At 65.2% G+C, this 27,992-nt stretch overlaps 4 protein-coding genes and 1 long non-coding RNA gene across 6 annotated transcripts; 2 read left to right on the top strand and 3 right to left on the bottom strand.

Moving 5' to 3' along the window:
* Positions 1–7: 7 nt before the first annotated feature.
* MUC1 (mucin 1, cell surface associated) lies at positions 8–6,440 on the bottom strand. Its single transcript, XM_045086540.1, has 10 exons — positions 6,363–6,440; positions 5,598–5,991; positions 4,820–4,918; positions 3,584–4,302; positions 2,095–2,436; positions 1,932–1,987; positions 1,686–1,819; positions 1,420–1,541; positions 1,188–1,334; positions 8–371 (listed from the first exon to the last, which is right to left on the bottom strand). Exons 1-10 carry the CDS (start codon positions 6,438–6,440, stop codon positions 303–305), a joined length of 2,160 nt encoding a protein of 719 aa, XP_044942475.1. The 3' UTR covers positions 8–302.
* Positions 6,441–7,161: 721 nt separating this feature from the next.
* On the bottom strand, positions 7,162–17,563 carry THBS3 (thrombospondin 3). Its single transcript, XM_004778591.3, is given in 24 exon segments — positions 7,162–7,478; positions 7,567–7,706; positions 8,582–8,754; positions 8,984–9,180; positions 9,350–9,398; positions 9,503–9,681; positions 9,848–10,041; positions 10,293–10,345; positions 10,478–10,596; positions 10,825–10,984; positions 11,243–11,350; positions 11,545–11,655; positions 11,855–12,007; positions 12,366–12,401; positions 12,403–12,444; positions 12,613–12,753; positions 12,995–13,143; positions 13,268–13,319; positions 13,402–13,484; positions 13,709–13,735; positions 14,490–14,592; positions 14,705–14,961; positions 15,516–15,722; positions 16,756–17,563. Coding segments are annotated over 24 exon segments (2,871 nt in total). The 5' UTR covers positions 16,835–17,563; the 3' UTR covers positions 7,162–7,419.
* Positions 9,004–10,079, top strand: LOC123393749. The gene is made up of 2 exons (XR_006608582.1): positions 9,004–9,143; positions 9,305–10,079. It is a non-coding gene; the product is annotated as an uncharacterized LOC123393749 (long non-coding RNA).
* Positions 17,564–17,711: 148 nt separating the features above from the next.
* Positions 17,712–22,587, top strand: MTX1 (metaxin 1). The gene is made up of 8 exons (XM_004778587.3): positions 17,712–18,200; positions 19,155–19,224; positions 19,343–19,422; positions 20,937–21,029; positions 21,199–21,381; positions 21,509–21,585; positions 22,006–22,160; positions 22,246–22,587. The coding sequence occupies exons 1-8, from the start codon at positions 17,727–17,729 to the stop codon at positions 22,458–22,460; spliced, it is 1,347 nt and encodes a 448-aa protein (XP_004778644.2). The 5' UTR covers positions 17,712–17,726; the 3' UTR covers positions 22,461–22,587.
* A 355-nt stretch (positions 22,588–22,942) lies between these two features.
* GBA (glucosylceramidase beta) lies at positions 22,943–27,252 on the bottom strand. Of its 2 annotated transcripts, XM_004778589.3 has the most exons (12): positions 27,115–27,252; positions 26,893–27,019; positions 26,492–26,579; positions 26,074–26,298; positions 25,823–25,969; positions 25,422–25,555; positions 25,032–25,204; positions 24,561–24,798; positions 24,022–24,246; positions 23,469–23,632; positions 23,182–23,298; positions 22,943–23,089 (listed from the first exon to the last, which is right to left on the bottom strand). In XM_004778589.3, the coding sequence occupies exons 2-12, from the start codon at positions 26,917–26,919 to the stop codon at positions 22,984–22,986; spliced, it is 1,644 nt and encodes a 547-aa protein (XP_004778646.1). In that variant the 5' UTR covers positions 26,920–27,019; positions 27,115–27,252; the 3' UTR covers positions 22,943–22,983. The 2 variants fall into 2 exon arrangements, with proteins under 2 accessions (XP_004778646.1, XP_004778647.1); XM_004778590.3 differs by lacking the exon at positions 27,115–27,252 and having other exon boundaries at positions 26,074–26,265; positions 26,893–27,046.
* Positions 27,253–27,992: the final 740 nt, after the last annotated feature.

Here is a 27,992-nt window from a genome sequence, read left to right as displayed (position 1 = left end):
CCGTCAGCACAGAAGAGGTTCCCTTTTTATTCAGCCCCAGTCCCGTTCACATTTCCAACTTGGGGCTTTCTGGGCCGGTCCTCCTGGGAGCCCCTGCCCCGGGCCTGTCCCCAAGGGGCTTGGATGGGCTTCAGCGGGGCTGACGTACGTGGGTTAGGGGACCCGGTGGGGCCTGTGAGCAGCCCGCCTGAGCTCCCAGCTCAGCAGCGAGGCGCAGACCCGAGCCGAGAGGACTCTGGCAGTGAGGAGCCTGGGGGAGGGCACGTGGCACTGCCATCTGGACGCTCGGCGGCAATGCGCGCCTACAGGTTGGCGGAAGTGGCTGACGTGCTCGGGTTCACGGACGCGAAGCCCCCGTTGCCTGCAGAGACCTGGGTGGGGGACCAGACCCCGATCAGACCCGCAGCCTGGGGTCAGAAGTCGGGGAGTCTAACTCTCAAAGGGTTAATTCAGAGAGCACCTGCCGGCACCACACCTCTACCTGGGCAGCCAGGTGACTGTAAACAGGGCCCAGGGCCGCTGCTCCCCCCCCTTTCCTCCTCCTCTTGGCTCTCATCAGCCTCCTCGTCCCCCGCCCCCCACCCCTTTCTCCTTCCCCGCTCTGCTCCTCCAGCCCCAGCAGGACTGTGCCCGTCTCCACGGAGCGGGCGGCAGGAAGTCCCTGGGCAGCAGGAAAACAGGGTCAAGCCCAGCGGCATGGCGCTCCAGCCCCCGGGGCCCAAGTAATTATTTACTAGGTCCTGGAGGGAAGAGGAAGGTCCTCGCTTCCTTGAGACTCCCAAGAAGCCCCTGGCACCAAGCTCAGCTGGCAGGGCGAGGCTTCCTCCCCGTGAGACAACCCCCCACTCCCCGCCAGCCTTTCTAAATCGACCCCCCACTCCAGCAAGCTCAGTGGGGGCCCAGGTGCTCGTCCCCTCGTGAGTCCTGCCTGGCCCCCCTGGACCCAGCACCCCACCTGCCCCACCTCCCGCAGTGCGGCTCTGGAAATGCTGGTGGTGGGGACACTCTCTTGAGATCCCCTTGCTCCCAAGGTCCCTCCCGCAGGCCGCCCCCACCCCAGCCCCTCTGACCCCACCCTCGTCCGGCCCTCCCCAGCCTCTCCCCTCTTCTACCACTTCTCCACTCTTGGGGCTTTGCCCGGCCCAGTCCCAGCCTCCGGCTCCCCACGGGGTGGGGCCCCTTCTCACCTCCTCATAGGGGCTGCGTCTGCTGCCCGGAGGCACGTAGCGCCCGTGGGTGTGGTAGGTGGGGTACTCGCTCATAGGGTGATAGGCGTCGCGGGCTGGGAAGATGTCCAGCTGCCCACAGTTCTTTCGGCAGCACTGACACACCGTCTGAGAAAACAAGAGGTAACAGGGGGAGCCATGGGGTTCTCTCCAGCAAGGGGCCTCTGCACAGGCCTGGAGACCCAACACTTACCAGAGCAATGACACAGATGATGGCGAGTGCCACCAGGACACAGACCAGCACCAGCAGAGCAATGCCCCAGCCAGGTACCCCAGACCCAGACTGGCCAGAGGAAAGGGGCGACACATCTTGTGCTAAACGGAAACACAGTGGTCAGAATACTCTCCCGAAGGAGGGGGCCCCTCCCAGCTCCCCGGGGGAGAGCAGGAACCCAGGTGCTGGAGCGAAGGCCCCTGCAGGCGTGGATGCTGGGCGGCAGCTGGGGACAGTGGCCTCACCCCTGACATTCGAGATGGACAGGTGATATGCGGCAAATTTTTTTTTGTTCTCTTCCAACTGTGTCTGCACGCTGTGGGCATCCGTGGCACCCTTTCGGAAGGCCAGGCTCGATTCGACCACCACCGATCCTGCTCTGGTGGGAAACGGGTGACTCAGCCGAAGGTCCCAGCTTCCGGCCAGACGCCCCCCATGGCACCAGTCCTCCCCACGGCCTCCCTCCACACGCTCCACACCCAGAACGGTACCTGAATTTGATATTAAAGAGGCCCAGAAAACCTTCCTTCTTATAAATCTGCCAAAACTGTGGTGAGAAGAGAAGGAATTAGGCTTGAGGCAAACAGGTCAGGCAGCCTGGAGGCTGCTGCCGGGAGGAGCACGGAGCCCGGGAAAGAAAGGGCACCCACTCACCAACTCAGAAATGTTCCTCTGCAGCTCCTGGTAGTAGCTAGAGCCCGGATCTTCCAGAGAAGAGTTAAAATGACGGTTCTCGATGGAGAAGGACAGCGAGAAGACAGAGATGCTCAGAGACTGGGGAGAAGTGCTGTGATTGGAGGGCGTGGGAGGTTCCGGGCCACGGAGAGCGGTGCTGGCGGGCGGGACGTGGGTCGGGGATGTGCCACCGTGCTGTCCGGAGGTGGCGGTCGAGCTCGAGACTGAGCTGCGGGTCAAGGTCAGGACCCCATGGTGTCGGGTGGTGGTGGTCAGGGACGGGCCGCTGTGGTGTCCGGGCGTGGTGGACGGCGACGGGCCGCTGTGCTGTCCGGCCGTGGTGGACGGGGACGGGCCGCTGTGGTGTCCGGGCGGTGGTCGGGGACGGGCCGCTGGTGGCTGTGGGGCGGTGGGTGGTCGGGGACGGGCCGCTGTGGTGTCCGGGGCGGTGGTCGGGGACGACGGGGACGTGTCCGGGTCTGGTGGTCGGGGACGGGCCGCTGTGGTGTCCGGTGGCGGTGGTCGGGGACCGGCCGCTGTGGTGTCCGGTGGCGGTGGTCGGGGACCGGCCGCTGTGGTGTCCGGTGGCGGTGGTCGGGGACGGGCCGCTGTGGTGTCCGGTGGCGGTGGTCGGGGACGGGCCGCTGTGGTGTCCGGTCGCGGTGGACGGGGACGGGCCGCTGGGGTGTCCGGTGGCGGTGGTGGGGACGGGCCGACTGGCCGCTGTGGCGGTGGTCGGGGACGGGCCGCTGGGGTGTCCGGTGGCGGTGGTCGGGGACGGGCCGCTGGGGTGTCCGGTCGCGGTGGTCGGGGACGGGCCGCTGGGGTGTCCGGTGGCGGTGGTCGGGGACGGGCCGCTGGGGTGTCCGGTCGCGGTGGTCGGGGACGGGCCGCTGTGGGTGTCCGGTCGCGGTGGTCGGGGACGGGCCGCTGTGGTGTCCGGGCGTGGTGGACGGGGACGGGCCGCTGTGGTGTCCGGGCGTGGTGGACGGGGACGGGCCGCTGTGGTGTCCGGGCGTGGTGGACGGGGACGGGCCGCTGTGGTGTCCGGGCGTGGTGGACGGGGACGGGCCGCTGTGGTGTCCGGGGCGGTGGTGGGGGACGGGGACGGGCCGCTGTGGTGTCCGGGCGCGGTGGTCGGGGACGGGCCGCTGTGGTGTCCGGTGGCGGTGGTCGGGGACGGGCCGCTGGGGTGTCCGGTCGCGGTGGTCGGGGACGGGCCGCTGGGGTGTCCGGTCGCGGTGGTCGGGGACGGGCCGCTGTGGTGTCCGGTCGCGGTGGTCGGGGACGGGCCGCTGTGGTGTCCGGTCGCGGTGGTCGGGGACGGGCCGCTGGTGTCCGGTGGCGGTGGTCGGGGACCGGCCGCTGTGGTGTCCGGTGGCGGTGGTCGGGGACGGGCCGCTGGGGTGTCCGGTGGCGGTGGTCGGGGACGGGCCGCTGGGGTGTGGTGGTGGTCGGGGACCGGGCCACTGTGGTGTCCGGGGGTGGTGGTCGGCGACCGGCTGCTGTGTTGTCCGGTCATGGTGGTCAGGGACGGACCGCTGTGGTGTTCAGTAGGGCCGCTGTGGTGTCCAGGGGTGGTGGACGGCGACCGGCCGCTGTGGTGTCCGGTCGTGGTGGTCGGGGACGGGCCGCTGTGGTGTCCGGTGGTGGTGGTCGGGGACGGGCCGCTGTGGTGTCCGGTGGTGGTGGTCGGGGACGGGCCGCTGTGGTGTCCGGTGGCGGTGGTCGGGGACGGGCCGCTGTGGTGTCCGGTGGCGGTGTTCGGGGACGGGCCGCTGTGGTGTCCCGGTGGTGGTGGTCGGGGACGGGCCGCTGTGGTGTCCGGTCGTGGTGGTCGGGGACGGGCCGCTGTGGTGTCCCGTGGTGGTGGTCGGGGACGGGCCGCTGTGGTGTCCGGTCGTGGTGGTCTGGGACGTGCCGCTGTGGTGTCCGGTGGTGGTGTTCGGGGAGGGGCCGCTGTGATGTCCGGTGGTGGTGTTCGGGGTGGTGTTCGGGGACGGGCCGCTGTGGTGTCCGGTCGTGGTGGTCGGGGACGGGCCGCTGTGGTGTCCGGTGGTGGTGTTCGGGGACGGGCCGCTGTGATGTCTAGGCGTGGTGGACAGCGACCGGCTGCTGTGGTGTCCGGGGTCGGGGTGGGGAAGCTCGGGTGTCCGGTCGCGGGGGTCGAGGGCCAGGGCCCCCATGCTGTCGGGGACGGGCCGTGGGGTGTGGTCAAGCTCGAGGCTGAGCTGGTGGTCGAGAATGAGTTATCAGTAGACTGTGCAGTGTCAGCTGTAAAAGTCGAGGTCACAGGGTTGGGTAGGTGACAAACAAGGAGAAAATCCACCATCTGGCTTCTTGAGCCGTAATGAGCAGGAAGATCTGGACAGTGGGCCAAACCCTGGGTAGGCCGCCCTCCTCCTTCCTGGCAGCTCTCTGCTCCTAGCTGTCCATCTCTCCGCTCCTGAAAGCTAACCTCTCCGGCCCCCCGCCCCGTCCCCGAAGGCTTTGCTGCAGGTCACTGTGCTGCCTGGGACACCAGCTTTCCTGAGCGGCTGCCTCCCCGAACATCCTCAGCCTCTCTCCTCTTTTCTGGCACAGACAGGTCACCCCTGGCTGCAATCTGCCCCTTGGGGTACCGTGCGCTAGCAAAGGAAACCCACAGGGAGGCTGGGAAGAGCCCATGAGCAAGGTAGACCCCTCCCCACCTTGTGCCCCTCACCTGGAAGCTGCAGGGCTGCCAGGAGCAGGAGGAAGAGAGGGGCCTGGAAGCCCGGTGTCATGGTGGAGGCCGGCAGGGTGGGGAGGGGGCGGAGGAGTCCTGGCGAGGCGCTGTGGCGGAGGTGGGGCAGTCGCAAGCGCCTGCTGCTTTATACCGGTCCCTGGCCCGCCCCAGGCTCAGCCAAAGCAGGTGACAGGTGACAAAACCCCGCCCCCTCCCCCTTTCCCTGCCTCCAACTTCTTCCTCCTCCTCCCCACCCGTTCGTGACCCCTCAGGTGGGGTACCTGGGCGCCAATCACTCAACCCTCTGGCCATCTGTTTGCTCTCCAAACGGTCTCCTCCTTTCCCAACCACTCCCTGGCTCCAGAAGGCCCTGGGTCTCCCGGGCTCTAGTTGTAGCCTCAGGGCGACAACCAAGGTGAGAAAAGGGACAGAGGAAGGGGCCAGGTCAGGGTCCCGGGCAGCAGCCCAAGGAGGCGCCCCCTCACGTCCCTCGCCCCGCTCCCCATTCTCACTGCGCCCCTTGAAGCCCCGCCGTGCGGAGTGGGGAGGAGCGGGAAGCCTCGAGAAAGGGTGGACCGGGTGCCCCTTTCGGACGCCCTCCCCCCGCCACTTCCCGGAATCGCCGCTCCTCGCGCGGCCCCAGCCGCTCCCTGTCCCGTTCCGCACCCAGAGCACCGAAACCCGCGGTCCCCTCCCCTGCCGGACTTTCCAGTAGCCCGCGTCCCCGCCCGGGCTTGTCCCGAGGAGGGGGCGGGGGAAGAAAGTTCCACTTCACGTGCCGCGGGACCCCGGGGTCTTTCCTGCTCCTCCGCCCGGCCCCGGGCCGGGCTCTCCCGCCCCCTGGCGGTCCCCGGGAGCCGGCGGCGGTGCGCGAACACTGGGAGCGCCCGGGTGGCCGGGGGAAGCCGCGCGCCCCAGTGCGGCCCGAGGGGCGGGGCCGGGGGGGCTTGCGGGGCGGGGAGTCCCCGCGCGCAGCTCGGGGGCTCGGACGCAGAGCGCAGAGAAGCGCCGCTGGGTCGGCGGAGCGCCTGGCCGCGCTGGGGGGTCCCCGAGGCGCGGGCGGCCGAGGGCGGGAGGTACGAGCCGGGGGCGCGGAGGTATGTGGGAGAGGACGGCGGAATGTGGGAGGGGCTGTGGGCCGGGGCAATGACGCACTTGGGCAGCAGCGACTAGGTGGGGCGACGGAATGGGATTTGGGGGCCCCAAGCTGTCATGGGGAGCAGAGGGCAGCTGGGGTCGGGTAGGCACATGGTGGCGACCAGGGGGCTGTATGTGAGGGGGCGTGCTGGGGGGAGAAGTACGAAGGGCAGAAACCTTTGGGGCACAGCGCACGTGGGGCTTGGGGGTCCGGCCCCTCCGGAGGCCCGTCCCCCCCAGTTGCGTCCGCCTTGGGAACGGTTCTCGGTCGCGGCGAGGGCAGACAGGACAAGGGGCTTCAGGACGCCTCGGGGCCGCGGGGCTGGAGGGCGGCCGGGCGGAGGCGAGGGGGGCGCGGCTTCGAGCGGGGCGCGCGGGTCCGAGGGGCGCCGAAGCCCCCTACCCGCCCGCGGGAGAAAGGCCGAGCATCGAAGTGGGCGGCCCCAAAACGTCTGCCCCGGCGTTGCCAGGCAACAGCCATTCAGTCGCGTTGCTGGGACACGCGTCACCATGGCGACGGCTCCGCGCCGCGCGCTCCGAGTATTTAAAGCGCAAGCGCGCGCAGCGGCTGGGAGTCGGAAAGCGGCTTTCCGGGCCACCGCGGCCTCCCCTCGGCCACCACCCTCCCCGCCGTCCCCTCCCCCCTCGCCCAGGCGCCAAGTCTCTGGCCTCCGGCGGGACCCAGCTCCCCCGCGCGGCCCCGGTTCTGGGGCTGGCCCGGCACGCCGCTGGCGGTGCGGGGCGGGATCCCGGGCCCCGGGCGGTGCGGAGCGGGATCCCGGGCCCCGGGCGGGCCGGAGGGACGGGACGCGGTGCAGTGTTGTTCTTTCCCCCGCCAATATTGCACTCGTCCCGGCCTCCGGCCCCCCCGGCCCCCCGGCCTCCCTCTCGCCCCGAGCCGGCCAGCTCCAGCCCTCCTGGCTGTCGATCCGGACGACCTAAGATGGACTGGAGTGCCGCCGCTGCCGCCGTGAGTGAGTAAGTGGGTCTGGGAGGACTTAGCCATTTCCCGGGCCAGCCTCTCATCCTTCACCTGGCCCAGGCCAGCGCCTTCCTCCTCCACCCGCCCGCGCGCAGCCAAACTTCTGTAGAGCTCCAGCTTTCATCCGACCAGCCCCCTGACCAGCCCCCTTTCCCGCCCGCCTTGTTCCTTCCTGCTCCCCACACTACCGTGGAAAACCCCTAAAAGAAGCAACAAGCAGTAGCTTAGAAAACCACTGGACCTTTATGGCAACGTGCTGTTCTCTTTCCTGGGGTTAGTGCCTGAGAAGAATACCCTTGAAAACTTCCCAACTCCTGAACCATGGGGTCACCACCCTTCTGGGGGGGAACTCCTGTGGGTGCCGGAGGAGGGTCTGTGTTTGCTTGAGTGGCTGTAAATTAGACCCCAGGGTCTCCAGGATGGACCCCAAGGCCAGAGGGTCTAAAATCAGGATTCGGAATCCCACCGGGCCGCCTCTTCACACCCTTCCCTGGAGCAGCTGCCTCCGGAACGGCTCAAAGTCCTCGGGCACCGTGTCTGTGGTGGAGAAATGACTGGGGTCAGAAGACAGGACCCTCCCACCGGGGCGTATGGAAGGTCAGGCCAAAGGGGTCTGGAGCCTCACCATTGCATCGATACTGGAGATTGGACCAAATGATATTTTCTTGAGAGAAGCAGAATACGCCCAGACGGCCTCCCCGCATGGCTGTGTCGATGATCACCCCGGAGTCCGCCACCAGCTGAGGACCCTCATAGAGCTTCACCCTGCCCAGGACAGGGGCGTCCGTGGGTGCTAGGAGGCCAGTGGGCACTGGGCCATCAAGCCCAGGCCCCTGCTCATCCCCAACCCCCCTGGAGCTCACTGGGCCAGAGAGAGCGGAAGGAGGGAGCGGGAGGAAGGGAAGGGGAGGGGTGCTTTCTCAGGCCCGGGGCCCCAGCCTCTTTGTCAGCCCCCTTTGCATCTCAAAGCACCAGCCGCATTCCAGGCAAGGATTGGGTTGCCATGACAATGAGCACAATGGGCTGGGGGGTGAAGTCACCCGCTTCCCAGGCTCTAGTCCCCCCTCCCTCATACCCTGCCCTGGCACCCTGCAGCCCCAGGCACCTTAAAGGGAAACCAGCCCAAGTCCCTGGACCCGGGGCTCTGGGCTCTTGCCATTTCCCCTCCCTGCTGACTAGGAAGCGCACAGGGGTGACCACAGCGCCCGCCTGAGAAGTCCTAGCCCTGCTGCTCAGAGGTGTGCAGTCTGGGCCTCGGTTTACTCTTCTGCAAATAACGACCCCTTCCAGGTCAGACATGATGATGGGGCGGCTTCTGGGATGTAGCACAGACGGGGTCGGAGGGGACGGGCCTCTCCAGGGACTGTCCTGTGCTTTACAGGCTCCCACACATGCCCTCACCTTACAGAAGAGAAAACGGCCCCACATCGCCTGTGGGTCCTGGGGAGCATGAGCCCCGAACAGGGCTGAGGTGGGACATCCCTGGTGGAGGGCAGAGAGGAAAGTGGCCCCAGTCCCAGTCCAGGGCCCAGGGCACCGAAGAGCAGAGTGCAGGGGCAGCCTGTGGGGAGTCCCAGCTAAAGGCGAAGCCAGGCCGGGCCTGGGGTGCCCCCTCCGCAGGGCTCAGCCCCTCCCCTCACCGGATGTAGCCCACTTGGGGCCGGTGCAGCAGCTGCCAGCGGTAGGAAGTCTTGTCCCGCCAGCCCACATTTCGGGGGTCAGTCCACAGCAGCCGGACCTGATCGGGGGTGTGGCCAGTGTGCCACAGGGCATTGCGGAGGTGCTCACCTGGGCCTGACACAGACGTCACCGCCTGGAAAGTATTGGCAAAGACAGGGGGTCAACCGTGGGACCCAATCAGCAGGCCAGTAAGCACAGCTGGAAAAGGAAGTCCAGGGGGTCGGGAGCACGTTCTGGAGTCCCCTGGAAGCCAATCTCCAGGCCAGATGTCTGAGAAAGAGAGTTCCCACTCGGGCAGTGGGGGGAGCTTGGGGAGGCTTGGGGTGAGGGCCCTGGGCTGGGGGCTCCGGGCGGCTGCCGACCTTGAGCTGCAGCCCTGGCTGAGCGACAGCCCGGAAGGGTGTGGCCTGCCAGTAGGTCTGCTCCGTCTGCTTCCACATGACCACGTAGAAGCGGCCGCTGTCCTGATAGCTGAAGAGGAAGCCTGCGTAGTCATCATCAGTCACCGTGTTCACGTGAAAGGTGCCTTCAAAGTCCACACCGTTGAAGGCCGTGTATCCTGGGAGGGGGTGGGATCTGGGTCAGGGGTTGCAAAGCCACTAATGGCCCACGGTGCACTCGGGGTGGGAAGCAACGCCTGTGAGGCGTGTGCTCAGCTTGGCCCCTGCCCCCTGCCCCTGTAGGGTTCCTCCAGGTGGAAGTGTTGGAACCGGGTGCCCCGTACATACCAACCGCCAAGCCAGGGTCACTGTTCATGGTCTGAACGATTTCCATGCCCTGGTGGAGTGCAAGACAGAAGAAAACCTTGTTCCAGAGACCCCGCCCCACCAGGGCCCCACCCGGCAGCCTGGCAGCACCTGCCCAGCCCGTGGCTGCAGCACCTGGTTGAGCACAACCCAGTTTGGGTCGATCTGAGCGTCTCCCTCAGGGTCCAGGACGACGGTCTGATAGGCCCGGAAATCCGTTAAGGTCACCTCTGCACTCTCGGGGCACACGTCCAGGGGGTCGGCCACTGCGTCATTGTCGAAGTCATCCTCACACACATCGCCAACGCCATTGCCTGGGCAGAGCGAGGCCAGGGGCTCAGGAAGGCCTGGCGGTGGGCTCTGGACACCACCACAGCGCCCATGGGGCCTCGCCTTCCTGGCTTAGCCCCCGTGGCCCCTGCCACCCCGCCCTGGGCAGGGCCCCCACCAGTGCAGGCCTCTGCGGGACCCCGGCCTCACCGTCTGAGTCCTTCTGATTGGGGTTGGGGACAAGGCGGCAGTTGTCAGGACCCGGAGGCGCGTAGTCTGGGACTTCGTCATTGTCGTCATCCCCATCACACTCGTCTCCGAGTCCGTCGTTGTCGGAGTCCAGCTGGGAGCTGTTTGGCAGCTCTGGGCAGTTGTCCTTGGTGTCCTGATGTCCATCCCCATCGCTGCCCAGGACAGGCACCGAATAAAGGCTCTAAAAGTACCATGTCCATTCCCCATCTTCTGCTCAGAAGTCAGGGAAGTGCGCCCCAGCCAGCCAGGTGAGGCAAACGTCCGGCAGCAGGAGTAGAGGCTAGACTTGGGGCGGGGGGCTTCCTGCCCAGCAGGAGTGGGGAGTCCAGGCTAAACTGCCCAGGAAACCCCGTGCCACGAGAAAGTGAAGGAACCCGGGGAGGCCCGTCTGTCTTGGCCCTACCTGTCCTGGTTGGTGTCACAGACGTCCCCCACCAGGTCGCTGTCGGCATCTGTCTGAGAGAGAGAGCGAAGCCTGTTCTCCACCTCCTGACAGCCCCGCAGACCGGGGCCGGACCAGGGCCGGACCACTTCCCACGGGAAGGGCCTTGGCCTCACCCCGGGGCCCGCCCTCCCCTGCCCCAGTACCTGGGTAGGGTTGCTCATTTCAGGGCAGCTGTCACAGGCATCTCCCACCCCGTCCTCATCCCTGTCAGTCTGCAGTGGGTTCGGGACCTTAGGGCAATTGTCCAGTCCATTGGGGATGCCTACGAGGCATGCAGGGGACACAATCCTGTCGCTACAACAGGTCATGCTCTCTTCTGGAGCTGGCGTCCCACGCAGAGGACACCCCCTAGCCCTCTCCTGCCTCACTCTGCCCCCCACCCATTCCCAGGGCACTTTGCCCACCCAGGCCACCCCTGTGGTGCTTAGACCGCCCAGCCACGCCTCCTTCCCACTGCTCGGGCCTCCCAGTCCCCCAGCCCCAGTGGCACCATCTCCATCCACATCATTGTCACACGCGTCCCCTTCCCCGTTGCCGTCCGTGTCCTTCTGGTCATTGTTGGGGACGTTGGGGCAGTTGTCACAGGCATCCCCAAAGGAGTCTGTGTCAGAGTTTTGCTGGTCCTTGTTGGGGAACAGTCGGCAGTTGTCCTGGGGTGAGAGGAAGAGTCAGGCCGCCCTTACGCCCCTGGGCACCTACCCACACCCCATCCCCGTGCCCACGTCTGCAGTCACCCTGCACCCCCACCCCCCACAGAATCCATCTCATCCTGGCACAGGGTCTACGCCCAAATGGGAGCCCTGGGGCCCTTCCTGCAGCGCCACCAGAGACCCAAGAGGGGACAGGGTTATGGGACAAGGCATAGAGAGGACAGAGGAGCCACAAGGGACAGGGCCGCCAGGAGCCACCTCCACGTTCTTGATCCCGTCCCCATCAGCGTCCTCATCACACTGGTCCCCCACACCGTCGTTGTCAGCGTCTTCCTGCCCAGAGTTGGGTGTCAAAAGGCAATTGTCCTAAAGGTGGGGGAGGAACCCCGATGGGGTTGTGGCCTGACCCAGCCTGGGCGGCTCAACCCTGCCCCCGCCTGGATGCCCACCCCTGCCCGCCGGCCCCAGCCTGGGCACCCACCCCTGCCTGCGTGCTCCCCCCCTGCCCCAGCCTGCTCACAGCTGCCCGCCGGCCCCACCCCTGGCCACTGGCCGCGCACCTGCTTGCAGTGCTTGTTGTTGTCCATGCATGGCAGGGCCTGGTCCGGGTAGCCGTCGATGTCCGTGTCGGTCCCACACACGTTCCCGTTCCCAGCCCAGCCCACGTTACACTGGGCCACGGGGAGGGTAGGAATGAGGGCCAGGCCTGTCTCCTCAAACCCGGCCTTTCCCGCTCCAGGCCTCGTCCTCCCCAGGTGGCTCCCGGGCCCCTTCCCACACAGGCCCCCATCCCAGGCCCCATGCAGGCTCACGGCCCGGCCCCGTTCTCCATACCCTCCCTCTCCCTCCCAAGCCCCAGGCCCAGCTCACCGCGCAGGACACTGCTCCGTTGCGCTCAAAGAGACAGTGCGCGTGGACGTGGCAGGGGCTATGGGCTGGGCTGTGGCAGGTGCGGGCTGGGAGGCAGCCCTGGCTCTGGTTCCCCAGGAAGCCCAGGCGACAGGGACCACACTTGAAAGACCCCTGAGAACCGGGAAGCGGCACGTCAGGGAGGAGGGTCAGCTGGCTGGGCACCCGGGACCCAGGGCTGTCCCGCCCAAGGGGTGTGTGATGGGCGCTCCTGGCCTGATGCCCACTAGGGCAGTCGTGGCCCCTGGCCTCTCCTGGCAGCCTCGCGGGTGTCTCATAGCCCCAGCTTCCAGGTGGTGACCCTGAACCCCAGGAGACCTGCTACCAGCCACCGTAAGAAGCGGAACCCGGGTTTGAAGCCAGCGTGAGCCACATCAGGGTGGCCTGGCCTGGGGACGAAGGCGGTGCGGCAGGAGCCCTGCGGCGGCGCGTGCGCGCGCTTGTCCCGACGCGCTCCCGGCGCGCGGCTCACCGCGGTGTTGGTGCAGACGGAGTTCGGGTCGCAGCCTGCCGTTGTTCCCGTCGTTGCATTCGTCCACGTCGCTGCAGACCTGACGGGCCGACTCGGTGAAACCGGGCCCACGGCCGGGCCCCTCCCGCAAAGCCGGCGCACCAGCCAGTAGCCCTGTCCCATTTCTCACAAGGACTCCGTACCTAGCCCAGAAGCCCCTGGTCCCCGCAAGCCCCAGACCTCGTCTTCACGCTCGGGCCGAGCTAACCTGTTTGCTGGCGCGGGCGTAGTCGATGCCCACGCCGGACACCCGAGTGCCCTTATAGCCGCGAGGACAGGCTTCACAGTGGAAGCCAGGCACCGTGTTGACGCAGCTGGCCCCAGGGAAGCAGGGGTCCGCGTGAGCACACTGTGGGAGAGACAAGGGGGAGCTCAGGACCCTGTCCATGCTCCCACCGCCTAGCCTCACTGCGCTCTGACCCCCTACCCCGGGGCCCCCTGCCCCCCAAGTGGCCCTCCCCAGGCGGCCCCCTGCTCTTTGCACCGGCTTTGTGCCCCCCCCTCCTCATTTCTTTCCCGGTCTCCAAGCATCCGCCCCACGTCCTTGGGCCTCTCTCAACTTTGCGCCTTTCCAGGCGGCCCTCCCCCACCTCATCGATGTCCGCACAGTGAGTGCCGTTGCCCTGCAGGCCCGGGGGGCAGGGCCCGCAGCGGTAGCCGGGGTACTCGTACACTTCCATGCAGTCCACGCCTCGGAAGCAGGGGTTGGGGCTGCAGTGGGAACGCTGCTCGTGGAAGCCTGAGGGGTGGGCACGGTCAGAGCCAGCCACAGGGGGCCGTGCCCATCCCCAGAAGGGGAGGCCAAAGCCGTGGGGTGGGGAGCACGGGGTGCCATCCGGAGCCCTCCCCACGCGCCCACTCACCGCACACCTGACACTCCATGATGGCGTTTCGGATCAGAGACATCTCCTTCACCTGGTGGATAGACAGATGGGGGCGGTCGGCTCCTTGCGCCCCCCACCAAGCCCCGTGCCACCCCCCACTGGCAAGCTCGGACCTGGTCTCGGATATCATCGCGCAGCTCCACCAGGATCTGGTTGAAGAGGGTGAGCTGGGTGACCAGCGCCTTGGTCTGCTCCCCTGTCAGAGCCCCAGGTGCAGAGAGGCTCAGAACTGGGCCACAGGTCTCTTCCCTTCTTGGGGTAATAAGCCAGCTCCTGCCCATGCTCCCCACCCCCCCCCCTTTAACCAAACCCCACCCCTCTCCTGGCTAAAGGGGCCTTTGTTTCCTGCCAGCTCCTGCCCAAGCCCCGCAGCAGCTGCCCCGGGGCTCCTCCCCACCCACCTCCTGGGGGCCTGCTCACCGAGGATGGAGTGCAGTGCGCTGGTCACTGGAGAGGAGAAAACACAGAGGGCAGAGATGTGAAGAGGACCAGGCCGGTGAGGAGGAGGAAGGAAAAGAGAGGCAGGAACAAAGGCCTAGAGGAGTCTTGGAAGAGGGACAGGCAGTTGGATGGTGGGAGGGCAGAGGCGACAGGCAGGCGGCAACAGCTCTCCCCACTGGGTGACCGGCCCTGAAAGAGGGTTGCCTCACAGTCAGAAGCCAGATCCCCCTGGTTCCCAGGCCTGGGAGCGGCAGAAGGGATCCAAGTCTGTCCGCTCCATGTCTCGCCCCCCTCCCCCAACCCAGCTCCTGGGAGAAGAGGGCGTCTTCTGTCGGTCAGGACCTCTGAGCATCCCCGCCAGAGACACCAGGCATACGGACCATGCTCGGAGAGGCCGCTGGTAGGTGACAGCCGCGGGTGACAGCTAAGAAAGACCCAAAGACCCTTCTCTGGGTCGCCAAGACCAAGCAGTGAACTGTCTGGCCCCCACACAGAGCGCTCGGCAGTTCCTTTCTTCTCCAGTTGCTCTACTTTCCCAGGTACCCGGGGAGGCGGGGGCCCCTGAGCAGGGAGACTTTTCTAACCCAGGCCTCCTGGGATGGCCTGCAACCACGGGCGAAGGAGATGGGGGGTAACAGCGTCTGAAGCCCCAGGAATCAGTGAGCGGAAGGAATGAGTGTTAAGGGGGAAGCCAAGGGATGAGGGTCAACAAAGGCCATAGGAAGTGACTCTGGGGTCTCGAACGCCAGCTCTGTGTTACCTGCACTGTGGATGGACTCGTCCCCCTGGAATGGACACTCACTCAGGGCCCCCACCCGGGCCATGGACCCGCCCAGAATCATTTTCATAGATTCCACGAAGCCCTGGTGGGGGGAGGGCGGACAGGAGCAGAGTGGGGTGGGAAAACCCGCCGGGTCCTCCTCCCACTGCTGCGAAGGCCGCGCGGAACTCAGGGGGCCTGTCTTCCCCGCTCACCTGCATCCTCAAATACGCCTTCTGTCCAGTCCGAATCTCCAGCCCGTCAACCTCGGCGGGAGGAATGGGGGCCAACGCAGGGAGCCCGGAGTGCTGGTCTCCCAGTTTGCAGTCCACGTAGAGCTGCAGGGCAGGGCTTGGTCGTGCGGGACCGCGGAGCCGCAGGAGAGCCGTGTGCGTGCGCCCGTCGGCCAGGCCTGCCTGTTGCAGGTTCACGGCGTGGACTCTGCCGTCCTCCCGCTGGTACCGCACCAGCACTGCCCAGGAGGGGAGGTCAGTATGGGTCCTGTCCCTCATCCCGTCTCCCAACTAGGGTTCAGGTCAACCCTTCTGGATAGCACTCCTGTCAGCCCCTTGTCTGCGATGCATCTCTCCCCACCTTGTATGGGACAGGCACACCACAAATACTATTCAAACTGCTTCGTTGACTAGGACGTCCTTAGTCTTCCATTACTCTGTCCCTTGCTAGGGTGCCAGCTGGTTCTGTACCCACTGGACTGTGCCGGGCAACTGAGGGACTGCCGTACACCCGAGCTGGGACACGGAGACCTCTCTCCCCCTCCCTCAGACAGCCCCAAGTACAACACCCTCTCCCTGCAAGTATTAGGCCTTGCTCTATGGTTTGGGTACCTGGCCTCCCGGTGCATGTCCTAAGCACCCCATCCTGGGTGCCCCTAGTGCCTGTGCACAGCTGGATGGGCCCATGAGCCCCCAGAGAGGCCGGGGGAGAATTAAGAGAGCTATGGGAGTGGGGACGAGGGAGAGTGCTCAGGGGGTCATCAATGCAGGAAAGGAGATGCCCACCAGTCACCTTTGTTAATTTTGCCCACAACGGAGGCCTCCAGCCATCGTGTGTTGTCCTGGCGAGAGTAGAGCCCAAAGAGGACACCACCCTGCTTGGGGGGCAGGCGGAAGGTGGACAAGAGGTAGATGTCAGCAGCAGTGAGCAGGGCTGCCCGGATCTTCTCCGCCACAGCGGTCATCTGCCGAGACTCGCCCACAGTCAGCAGGTCAATCACTGGCCAGGCGAGGATTATCAAGGTCAGAGAGCAGGGTCAAACGCTCAGCCTGCCCTTTCCCCTGAGCCCTGGGGCGGGGCCGTGAGGGGGGATCCTTCATCATTTCCCCCACCCCTGCCCCCAGGGGGCAGTGTTAGTCACCTTCCTGAAATTCAACCCTGGTCGCTATCAGAAGACAGGCGCTGTGCCTCCTTTCCCTCAACACTGCTGAGGGCCACCCTCTGGGAGCCCGAAGGGCCTGAGGCTCCCTTGGAAACAGAACCAGCGCCCGGCCCACTCGAGAGGCCCCCAGCAGGTGGCGCAAGGGAGCCACTGTGCTGATCCCACGCAGAAGCAGCACCTGGTGCCCACAGCGCAGAAATGGAAACGCAGCTTCTCTTCAGGCGGCTGGGTTTGGCTCATCCCACCCCCAAACGCCCTCCTCCCCGCCCCCGGGGCTCCGTGCACACACGCTGGACGAGGAGAGCTGCCCACGGAGGGCTCGGACCCTCCTGCTGTCTGCCTCGCTCCTACGGGAATGTGGGACCCGGCTCCTCTGCCTCCTGTGTCCTGGCCAATCTGTGGTTTCCCTTCCAGCCAGTAATGAATCTGTGCCTCTGTCATCTGCTCCAGCTACCTCTCCCACACCCGCAGGCCCATCCCACAGCCAGACCTCCGGGAGAGCCCAGACCTCTCGGTCCCCACCCCCACCCTGTCTTGGGGCAGCCGGCAGCCCCGCGGATGGAGAAGCCCACCTTTGCCCTGGTCCCCTGGACCCTGGGGTCCCTGCGGAAGCTCAGACGCCAACCCAGCCCGGGCAGCCCTAGCGTGCAGCTCCTGAGCTCTCTGCCCTGGCCTCAGGCTGACTCTGGCCAGTTCCTACTCATCCACGACCCTCTGGTGTTCACTGCTTCCCTGAGGGCCACAGTTTCGCGGACTCTTGCCTCCTGTTCCACTCCAGGACTCTCCCCTTGCCCACATGTTTCCGGCGACTAGGCTGAGGACAAACAAGGGGAGGCCGAGAGGGGTGGGAGAGGACGGAGACAGGCTTACCCTGCAGGTCCCGACTGGCAGATGCGAAAGTGCAAATGAGGAGGAGAGCCAGGGCCCCCCGGAGTTTCTGCGCCTCCATGCCGCTCAGCGGGCTCACTACCCTGGCAGGCAGGCGGCTGGGAGGGGAAAAGGCTAGGCGGGGAGAGCAGGAGCGGGGGGCGGAGGGACTGGAAGGGGGAGTTGAAGGGGGGGGGGCCAGCAGGCGGGTGGGGGGGGCTGAAACAAAGAGCTGCCAATCAGCCCGGAGGCATCCCCAGCTCCGAGATCCAGGGCACTGGGGAAGAGTCTGGAGGCCTCCCTGCCTCCTGCGTCTCCCTAACGGTCCTCTCTCCCAGGTGCCTCCTCCCTGCGGCCATCTCGCTGCGGGGGGCCACTACCGAATGCTACTGTTTTCTGTCCGTCGCAGTCGCAGAAGGCAGGAACCCCTGGCAGGGGCAGTGCAGGCAGTGCGCATTATCCCACAGCTTGGCAGGGAGGGATGCCAAGGGAGTGGTGGAAACTAGCTCGCTCTTGTGCCCAAGGGATGCCCACATGGCCTGAACTTGGCTGCTCCGACGAAGCAAGTGCTCTTTACTGGTGGGGGTCCCCTGACACGTGCCTCCGTCCTGGGAAAACGTGAAGGCCTCCGCGGGGAGCTGGAGGGCCCGTCCAGCGGTCAGCGAACGGGTCGGAGGGAAGGATCGGGAACGAGCAAAGGGCCAGCGGGGCCAGGAGGAAACCAGGGGACAGGCCAGGGGCCGGGGCCAGACTGGGAAGACTTGGGGGGGGGGTACTACTGGCGGACAGGCCGTGACCCGGATGAAGCGGAGGGGCGCCTCCGTTCCCGTTACCACGGCAACGGCCCGCGAGCGCCACCCCCTCCCCCACCCAGGCCCCAGCCCGACCCGGCTCCGGCCGCCGCCGCCCCTGTTTTGTTTCCATGGCGACAGGCGGCGCGGGGCCGGCTCCAAACATAACGCGCTGTGGAAAACATGCGGCTCGGGGGACCCCCCCGCGGCCCCTGCTCCCGGCCGAGCCCCGCGGGGCCCTGGCACAGCGCGGGCCGCGTGCACGGCTGCGAGAAAGCCCGGCGCCCAAGAGCCGCGCCCGCGCCAGGCCCCGCCGCGCCGTCGGGGGTCCGGGGGTCCCCGCAGCCAGGCCGCCCAGCCTCCGCGCGGGCCCGCGGAGAACCCTTCCCCCCTTCGGGACCCGCCTCTGGAGCAGGCGGCGGCCGCCCTCCCCCGAAGCCCTCGGCCCCGCCCCGCCCCGCCCCGCCTCGCCCCGCCTCCCCGCGCAGCTCGCTCCGGCCCCCGCCTCGGGCGGCCCGAGGGGCGGGGCGGGCGGAAGCGCGGGGGGAGGTGCTTCCGGGACAGAGGGCGGGCAAGATGGCGGCGCCCATGGAGCTGTTCTGCTGGTCGGGGGGCTGGGGGCTGCCGTCAGTGGACCTGGACAGCCTGGCCGTGCTGGTGAGGGGTGGCGCCATTGCTCTCTGTTGCGCTCTGGAGGACTGGGGCGGGAGCCCAAGTGGCCGATCGTCTGAATTTCGCTAGGGCGCCTCCGCCCGGGAGCACTGGGGGAAACTGAGGCAATTTAAGATCTGTGTGTGTGTATGTGTGTGTGTGTGGCGCGCGCCTCGCGCACATGGGCTCAGTGCCCTATGGTCTGACAGCCTACGTTTGGTGCAGCCACAGCAAGAAGCCTGGCCGGGGGTTCAGGAAATGGGTGTTAGTCCTTGTACACCCATTTACCGACTGTGACCTTGGGGCGATCCCTTCTCATCTCTGAGCGCTGTTTCTTCATCGGGAGGTTTTCCGAGCCTGGACGGCCTCAGGGCTCTCTGGCTCGGCATTCCTGTCCCCTCCCCCTCCCCCTCCCGCGCACTAAACAGCATTTCCTGGTTTGTGTATTGCCGCCAGGCTCTGTGGAAAGAGCTTTCCGGTCAGAAAGACTCGTTCGCCTCATTCCTTCGCCCCTTCCTTTAATAAGCAGGATCAGGCCGCTTCCAAAACCACCCATTGGCATGCAAAGACGAGTAAGACTTGGTTCCTCCCGTGTGGTCGTTTGGAGAAAGGCAGACACGTTCAGGTGCTAAGGCTTAAGGAGGAGCAGGCCACAGAGACTCCTAGAGAAGGACATGGTCAGTGCTTCCAAGGAAAGGAATACACGGTTAGGAAGAACTTAGGAGACTCTGTGTACATCAAGCAGATGGCAGGAGAGGAGACGGGGGAGGCTTTGACTGGCAGACCTGTCCACCATCTCTCTGAGCCCTGTGTTGCCCATTGTGAAAGGGCAGCTGTCATGTCCACCTCTTCTTTTGTGAGGCAAGTACAAAGCCTAGCATGAAAGGAACTCAATAAATGTTCTCTCTCTTCCTGATTCCCCTGTGGGGGCCTCTCTGCCTTCTGCTTCCTTCCCTGCAGACCTATGCCAGATTCACGGGTGCCCCACTCAAGGTGCACAAGATCACCAACCCCTGGCAGAGCCCTTCAGGTACCCCGTGTTCCTGGGCGTGAGGAAGGGTGGAGCAAGAGGCGGACAGGAATGTGGTGCAAGTCCGTGTGGAAAGGCAGCTAAGGTTCTGGTGGGCATCCTTTTTTCTCAACGTCAGGAACTCTGCCTGCCCTCCGGACCAGTCATGGAGAGGTCATCTCGGTACCACACAAGATCATCACCCACCTTCGGAAAGAGGTAGGTGGCTCAGGTAGGGGGGCTGCCAGTGAGAGCAGCTCAGTCATTTCAGTGCAACACACCTTTATTGATAAGTGCCAGGCTAGAGACAGGGGACCCAAAGCTTCAAGGAGCACATTGTCCAATGGGGCAGACAAACCCAGAGCTGCTGAGTGCAGTAGAGCACTAGGCCGGGCATGGAGCAGGGGCGCTAGGGATGCATCAGAAGGCACAGTGCCTTTTGCCTGCTGGGCAGGGAGGGAGAGGCAAACAGGCTCATGACGCAGGGAAGAGAAAGGCAGGTGGCTCAGATGAGCCCCCGAGAGGTGGCTCCTGCCCTTCTCACAGGACCAGGTTGGGCTGGATATGGGGCTGGGGATGGACAAGACTTCAAGCCAGCACGGGGAAGTTGAGGGAGTATTACAAGACGAACAGAGATACCTTGACTGTGTGACCTTGGGCAAGTTCCTTCCTCTTTCAGATCTATAAGTTCTTTGTTCGTAGAGGAGGGGGCTTAGGCAGAATGTTTTCCAGCGGCTCCTCTACAGTTGTCAGAAGTGGCGTGAAGTAGCGCCCTCCTCTTCATTTCTGCTTTCCCAAAGGTGAAGGGGCTGGGGAATTCCGTGGAGGTTCGGGAGGCATGGAGAGAGGGGAGCCAGGCAGAAGGCAAAGTTCCAGGCAGGGACTGGACCACCACCCTGAGTCCTTATGAATGAACACAGCTTCTCCGGTTTCCAGAGCATTCTAACACAGCCACATTGAGAGAAGAGTCTACTCTTCTTGCTGCACTCAGCAGCTCTGGGTGTGTCTCCCCCAATGGACAGAATGGGAGAAACTGAGGCTCAGAGAAGTTTGGGTGGTTTTTTGTTTGGGTGGTTTTTTTTTTTTTTTTTTTTTTTTTGAGGATCATGCTCCAGAGGTTATGTGGGGACAAAACTTGCTCAGGATGTGGAAAGTGTTGCTGAGGACCAGACACTGGAGCCTGCAGCAGTGTGTGGCAGGCTGAGTACACGTGGGGTGTCGTTAGAACATGTGTGGTGGCACCCGGGCCACAGGATGAGAGAGAAGAAATAACCCCAGGCACTGAGAGAACAAGCTAGGGAGCCTGGGGCTGAAGATGGCATCCTGTAGTTCCTGAGGCACGGACGGAGGCCCGCACGGCCTCTGAGCTCTGCTGTGCCAGCCCTGCGGTGCCTGGACTGGGGAAGTTCCTGTCCGAAAGCTGCCGTCAGCAGGCGAGCTGCCAGCTTTCCATGGAGGCTCCGGGAGCTGCTCTTGGTTTGTGGCTGGGCCTGCCTCTCTCCCCACTGTGGGCGCCCGACCTTGATGGCCAGCAGGCTTTGAGGCCCAGGCTTTCCGCCAACAGCAACAGGCTCCTGGCTGGGCCTGGCAAGGGGGCCTCCGCGGAAAAAGCTGCTTGCTCTAGCTCTGCTCCACCCAGAGGCCGTGAGGGTGGTCCCAGGCAGGATGCCTTACTCCTTGGGGACGTGCCCTGGAGCCTCCTGGTGTCCAGCTCACGGGCATCTCATCCGCAGAAGTACAACGCTGATTATGACCTGTCGGCCCGGCAAGGGGCGGACACCTTGGCCTTCATGTCTCTGCTGGAGGAGAAGCTGCTCCCGGTGCTGGTGAGTGCGCCCAGACCTCCCAGCATCTGTGGCCAGTAGGGGGGGGCGCGGGGGGTGTCAGGGTCGCGCACGCGGGCACACGGAGCCCCGCGGGCAGCACAGAAGCCCAGCCTGAGCAGGCAGCTGCACCGGCTCAGACCCGCCGCCTCCCTCTGCCTGCCCAATCCAGATACACACTTTCTGGGTGGACACCAAGAACTACGTGGAGGTGACCCGGAAGTGGTACGCGGAGGCCACGCCCTTTCCCCTGAACTTCTTCCTTCCCGGCCGCATGCAGCGCCGGTTCGTGGAGCGGCTGCAGCTGCTGTGCGGGGAGCACCGGCCCGAGAACGAGGAAGAGCTGGAGAAGGAGGTACGTTGGGGCGGGGCGCTGCTGCCGGCCAGGAGCCCCAAGGACGCTGGTCGAGGAGGTGGGGGGCAGCCCAGCAGGGAGGCGGCGCCGTCCGGCGGCCACGAGCCCGCCCGTGTGCCCCCTCCAGCTGTACCACGAGGCCCGGGAGTGCCTGACCCTGCTCTCGCAACGCCTGGGCTCCCAGAAGTTCTTCTTCGGAGACGCGTGAGTCTGTCCGCGGGGGAAGGGAGAGGGCTTGGGGGGCGATACGGGACTGGGGCGGCTCAGGCGCCCGACAGGAGGTCCTAGGGACAGACACTGGGCCTGATGACAGTGGCGCTGTGTGTGAGGCGGGAGGGCTGCCAGGCCTGGGGGGAGGGGGCCGCGGGGCCGCGGGGCGCTCAATGTGCCCTTTATGCAGCCCCGGGATAGAGACCCATTCAGGGCTGGGCTGGCGCCACCCGGGGAGCCCTCCCCAAGCCAGGTCCGGAGCCAGCCCCAGAGCCAGGCCCAGAACCGGTGTCGGCTCCTCCCCTGGGGGCCCTCTGCTGCCAGAGCCCACCTCCCGGGGCCTGCTGCCCCTCCCCCTCTGTCCCCGCCCCTTCTGCCTCAGTCTCTCTGCTCCGGCCCTTCTCTCGGCTCCAGCCCTGCCTCCCTGGACGCCTTTGTCTTCGGCTACTTGGCGCTGCTGCTCCAGGCCAAGCTGCCCAGTGGAAAGCTGCAGGCCCACCTGCGGGGGCTGCAGAACCTCTGTGCCTACTGCACCCACATCCTCAGCCTCTACTTCCCCTGGGATGGAGGTGAGGGGCGCGCAGCGGCCTCCCCGGGAAGGTGGGCGGGGTCCAGGACGAGCCCCTGTGCCCATCTTCCTTCCCCGGTCCTCAGCTGAGGTGCCGCCCCCCCGCCCCACGACGGCTGGCCCAGACACTGAGGAGGAGCCGAACCGGCGCCGGAACCAGATCCTGTCCGTGCTTGCGGGCCTGGCAGCCATGGTGGGCTACGCCCTGCTCAGCGGCATCGTCTCCATCCAGCGGGCGACACCTGCTCGGGCCACGAGCACACGGTCCCTGAGCATGGCCGAGGAGGATGAAGAGGAGTGACCTGTCCTCACACCTGCCCCCCGACCCTGGGACTGACTTTTCTACTGTTGTACATTCCAGAGGCCCCTGTCCTCGGCAGGGCTGGAAGTGGGGGTGCCCCTCCCACAATAAACCACACTGACCGGAATCAGACCCTCTCTTGGTGACGGGGCCACCATCTTCCCTAGCTGGCATGTAGGGGGGTGGTGTGGGGCCTGGCCCTCCTCACCTCCTCCCCTCCCCAGCCGCTCCCCCAGTCCCAGCCTGTGTTTGCACAGACGGTGAGCTCACTCTGGGCCCTAGCCCAGTTTCCGTGGAGCCAGCACACAGTGCATGGCAGGGGGGAGGCGGGGGGGGGGGCCGCTGGGGCTTCCCTGTCCTCCCCGAGGGGGCCCCCCAGGCATCAGCCATGGGGAGAATGAGTCACCCAAACCACTGGTCCGGGCTTACGTCACCTATGCTCAGCCCAGCCTGCCTAGGTGTTCTCAGCCACGGACAGTGTGTGAGCTGGCTGTACCCCTTTAATGCCCACACCCAGGCCCCATCACGGGCGGCTCCACAGGTAGGTGTGGATGGAGTGGCCTGGGGACAGCGTCTCCACGAAGCCCACGCCAGGGTCCTCGATGGTAAGAGGCACGTCCTTTGAGGAGCTGGCAAAGGAAAGGCAGAGAAGCTGAGTGCTCAGCCTGCCAAGGCCACCATCTGGCCCCCCGCCCCCGGCCCCGGGCCCCGCTGCTCTCACCGGTTCAGCACCACCACAACTGCCGAGCCATCGGGACGGGTCAGTGCCACTGTGTCCAGGCTGTTCTTCTGGCTGGCCAGCAGCCCCACTCTCTGGGAGCCCTCGGGGATGAACTTGCTGAGGTGGGAGCAGGCGTGGTCAGGTGGGGCCACTCCCCCTTGCTGAGAAGTGTCCCGTCCCCCCCGGCACACCCCCAGAGCCAGGGCTGAAGCTGCACGCTCACTTCCTACCCTGCTCCCTTCCTGCCTGGGGTGGTGGCGGGGAACATGGGGCCGCCCTCCACTCACCTAAAGTGGCCGAGATGATAGAACATGGGCTGTTTGTAAAACGTGTCCTTGGCGATGTCGACGATGATGGGACTGTCCACAAAGTTGCGCACCCAGTTGGGCCCCCCTTCTGGGTTCAGGGCGAGGTTCCAGTCGGTCCAGCCGGCCACGTGGTACAGGAGATTCTGGGGTGGGAGCAGGGCAGAAACAAAGGCTCCACACAGGGTCCCCAGACCATGTCCTGAAGGGTCACATGAGGAAGACAGACGGGGGTGTCCCAGGCCAAGGAGGAGCGCTCTGCACCCTTACAGCTTGGGAGAGCGGGGTGCTGCGGATGGAGGCACGGGATGAAAAGCTGAGAAACTGAGGCAGATGGGACCACCCGAGACCCGGGCGTGAGGAGGAGGGGTAATGGGGTGTGCCCATCTGGAAGAGAAGGCACGACAGGGAATCACGAGATCCCCAAGTCTGCCCCAATGAGCAAGCCGGCGGGGGTTGGTTGGCTCAGAGGCCATTCCTCCATGCGACCAAGAGGGCCTGCGGTGGTGTGCTCGGCAGGTTCCTGGGGGCTCACCGTGATGATGCTGTGACTGTACTGTACTCCCCGGTCCCAGGAGCCCAGGCGCACACTCTGCTCCCAGAACTTGGAGCCCACACAGGCCTCCGAGGCAAAGAGCATGATGTCGGGGAACAGGCGGTGTGTCTCCCCCAGGGTGGCTTTGGCTGGGGCCAGGAAGTCCAGGTACCAGTGCACGGCCACACCGTGCACGTACTTAGCCGCCTCTGGGTCCGCCAGCACCTGTGCCAGGAAGGGCAAAGACTCCTGGGGAGAGCGGCCACTGAATCTGGGCCCTGCGTGGAGGGTTCTGGAAGCAGCAACGGGACCTGAGAAATGGGCAGTGGGATGCAGGCAAGTAGAGGGGCTCCAGGTGACAACCCTGGGGCCCTGGGATCCGGGGGGTCAGTGCCCCAGGGGAGCCTCTAGGGTGCCTGGCTCCAGCCCAGGGAATTCTAGGAATCAAGAGCTGGGACAAGGAAGACACTCTGGGCGCCAGCCACTGGGATGCTAGATTTGGGGACCATCGGGACACCGCGGGGGGCGCTGGGCCTTACCACCTGGGCCCAGTGGGGCAGCAGCAAGCGCTGGTCATCCAGGATGAGCAGACGGGTGTCACGGTGCGTACTGTTGGCGAGGGCGGGACCCAGGTCCCGGGCAATGAAGTCTCGCTGGTGTTCGGGCGTGAAGCCCAGGCACTGGAAGGGGTACCCGCTGAGCAGTCCCGCCGAGGGCTCGTTTTCTGCCGTCACTGCCCAGAAGCGTAGCTTGTGCTCTGCGTAGACGTCCAGGAACCTGGCAGGGCAAAGGGTGGGAATGAGCCTGGCCAAGCAAGAGGACCAAGCCCCTGGGGGATCAGGAGGCCCGTCAGGACGGGGGAAACGGACAGGCCAAGCCTGAGAGGCCCAGGAAGTAGAAAGGTGATCTGAGCAGTCTGAGCTGGGGCTGACCCAGGACCAGGAGTGGGGCAGAGACGAGGCTGTCCAAGAGGAGCTGGTCCAGACCCTGCGGCCTTGCGGCTTCCTTACTTCACAAAGTATCTGGCCCAGGTCTGGTGGTAGATGTCCCCAGGCTGACCCTTGAGTGACCCCTTCCCATTCACAGCCCCATTGGTCTTCAGCCACGTGGGTGACGTCCAGGGACTGGCGAACAGTGACACGGGGCGCCGGGCCAGCGCCAGAGCTTGGTGAATCAGGGGTATCTGGAGACAGTGGAGGTGAGGAGAGAGACCGTGAGAGCTGGAATATGGACAGACTGGCCCGACCAGTGCGTCAGGCCTTGCCATGGGCCCCCGCCCTGCCCCCCCACCCCAGGACACAGCACAGCAGGGGCCAGGCTCTGTGTCTGTCTCCGTGCCCTGCTCTGGCCCGCGGCTCCGCAGCTGGCAAGCATCGACTCCACCAGGGCCGGGGGCCTACCTTGAGCTTGACGTCCTCCTCGGGGAGGCTGAAGTCTCGCAACTGGAAGTCATCAGGGGTGTCATCGTATGTGTAGGTGCGGACGGAGAAGTCACAGCTGGCCATGGGGACCCTGATGATGTTGTACTCGATGCCTACACAAGGACAAGACCAACACAGGAGGGTCCAGGTCGGCAGGAGAGTGTGTGACCCGGCCCACCCTCAGCCCTCACTGATGTCCGAGGCAGGGCCAGAGAGCCCGGGCTTCTGAGCCTCGGCAACCCTAAACACTCCAGGACAGGCGGATCGGACATTTACTCCACGGGGCACTGAGAGGACCCAAATGTGGGATGGGTGGAAGTCATGGTCCGTGGAAAGGTCGAAGGGTCTGCCACACCCTCATCTCGTCCCCTCCTTCTCACCTTCTTCAGAGAAATAAGATTTGAGTAGCAAGTCCCGGGCAGGGGGGGACAGGGCGAGGATGTTGAGGGCAGCGGCGTCTGTCATGGCCCCTCCAAACCCCTTCACTTTCTGGAACTTCTGGTCTGGCTGCAGGGTCAGCAGGAGCCCTGAGAACATGCACAGGGAACGAAAGGTCTCAGTGCCCAGGGACGAAGGTCATGGCGGTCACTAGCATGACAGCTCTGGGAGGACCCCAGCCTGTCCTGGTCACCTGTGCCCGTGCGGTTGGCCCGGATGGTCCCCAGACTCCGCTCCATCCGGCGTCCGCTGCGCGTGCTCTCGTAGCGGCTGAAGGTGCCCGGGGCCGGCAGGGTCAGGGGGTCAAGAGAGTCACAGTACGTGGCATTGCAGACACACACCACCGAGCTGTAGCCGAAGCTCTTAGGGATGCAGGGCCGGGCACCTGGGGGGGAGGGAGCACAAGCGGAGGCCAGGTCTGCAGGACGAAGACAGAGAAGGGACACGCTGGTTTCAAAAGTCCTCTCGCTGTACCCCCACCCGCGCTTGGTCTCAGTCCCTCCGAAGGGTTTATTCAACACCTCCTGGTGTTCTGGTATGCCAGAAGGCGACCAAGGACCACCAGGCCGGAGAAGCCAGGGGGCTGCCTCCCGTCTCCGTGACTCGCTCACCTGATGCCCATGATATCACCTGAAGGAGCAGCAGTCCCGTGAGGCTGGCAGCCCTGAAACCCGCCCTGTCCAGAGGCCGGGAACATTCCTGAGAACAGAACGAGGAGCGGCTGCGAGGCAAGTCCCTCTCCACGCCCCGGCTCTCTCCTGTGGGCTGGAAGCCCATGGCCTAGGCTCCCACCGTCCTCCGACAGACACCTGGCTGCTGCCCACCCCAACCAGGACGCTTCTCTTCCCCTCTTCCCACCGCCTCTCCTCCCACCCCCCCTTCCCTCCCTCTGCCCCTCTGCCCCTCCATCGAAGAGCCATGACGGCCTGGGCTGGAGGAGACCATCGTTCCCTGAATTCCAGGGTCCGGACGGCCAGGACTCCAGACCGATGGGGAGCTCGGGCCCACTCACTCCTCTGGGAGGACTTGAAAGCTCCATCAGCAGGGGCTGTGGGGTTCCAGCCTCAGAAGGATGGAGGATCCACTAGATGAGAACAGGGAGGCAGGTCCCAGCCGCAGCCACAGACCCCGAATTCGTCCTGCAGGTTTAAGTCCGGCAGAATGGAGCAAGTGGGTCATGTGACAACTATGGGCGCATCACGTGACACAGGAAGTGAGGCAACTGCAACCATACTTGTGAAGGGCGGCTCGCTTCCTCCTGGCTGTCCGCGATTATTCACCGCGAAACTGCGGGAGCCACGTGCGGATGACAACCTCAGGAAGAATCCGGACCAGAGAGTGCACGGTGGTGTCACGGCGCCCGAAGCCCAGAGACGGGAGCCACAACAGGCAACTGCTTCCTTGAGAAATAAAATTTTTAAAAATCCTTAAGGAAATAAAAGGAATACCTAACAAAGGTGGGGCTCCTGGCTGGCTCGGTGGGCAGGGCGTGTGCCTCTCCATCTCGAGGTTGTGAATTCAAGTCCCGTGTTGGACAAGCTTACTTAGAAAAAAAGAAAAATAAATAAAGATAAAAGTAAAGTAATACCAATAAAGGCAATACTGATAAAAGCAGGTTCAGCCCCAAGATGCTGGGAGACAGCTAAGGTACAGTTTGCCCTCCGGAGGCTGGAGAGACGGGGGAGTCAGATGCCTACGCAGATGCTTACAGATCAACAGGGGCTAACAGGTGCTCACGGTGGGAGTGACCCAGGAAGGCTTCCTGGAGAAGGGGCGGAAGAGCAGGGAGGTTGGGCCCTGGGCAGAGAGCATGCGCACTTGGGGGGCGGGAGGGAGTCACCAGCATCAGGCCTCTTGGGACACGTTTTGTCATCAGATGAGGACCGTCATGACGGGTCTCCTTTCCGCCAGAACAGGGCGGTTGTGAGGTTCAGAAACCGGAAAGTGTCCACAGCTGTGTCCTCGGTGGACGGGAGCAGGGGGTTGTCCACGATGGTGGCCAGGGACCACCGTGCCTCCAATACAGCCGGAGCGTGGAGCCAATCGCTCCTCTGTGAGACGGAGCAGCCCCCCGCCCCCGTCCAGGGTCACTCCGGGATCAGTAAGCCAAAC

Source organism: Mustela putorius, unplaced genomic scaffold (genome assembly GCF_011764305.1).
Source record: "Mustela putorius furo isolate JIRA1106 unplaced genomic scaffold, ASM1176430v1.1 tig00000997_pilon_pilon_pilon, whole genome shotgun sequence".
In the NCBI taxonomy this organism is placed as follows: Eukaryota; Metazoa; Chordata; class Mammalia; order Carnivora; family Mustelidae; genus Mustela; species Mustela putorius.
The sequence above is the reverse complement of the archived record's forward strand: the minus strand, read 5'-3'. Positions and strand labels throughout refer to the sequence as shown.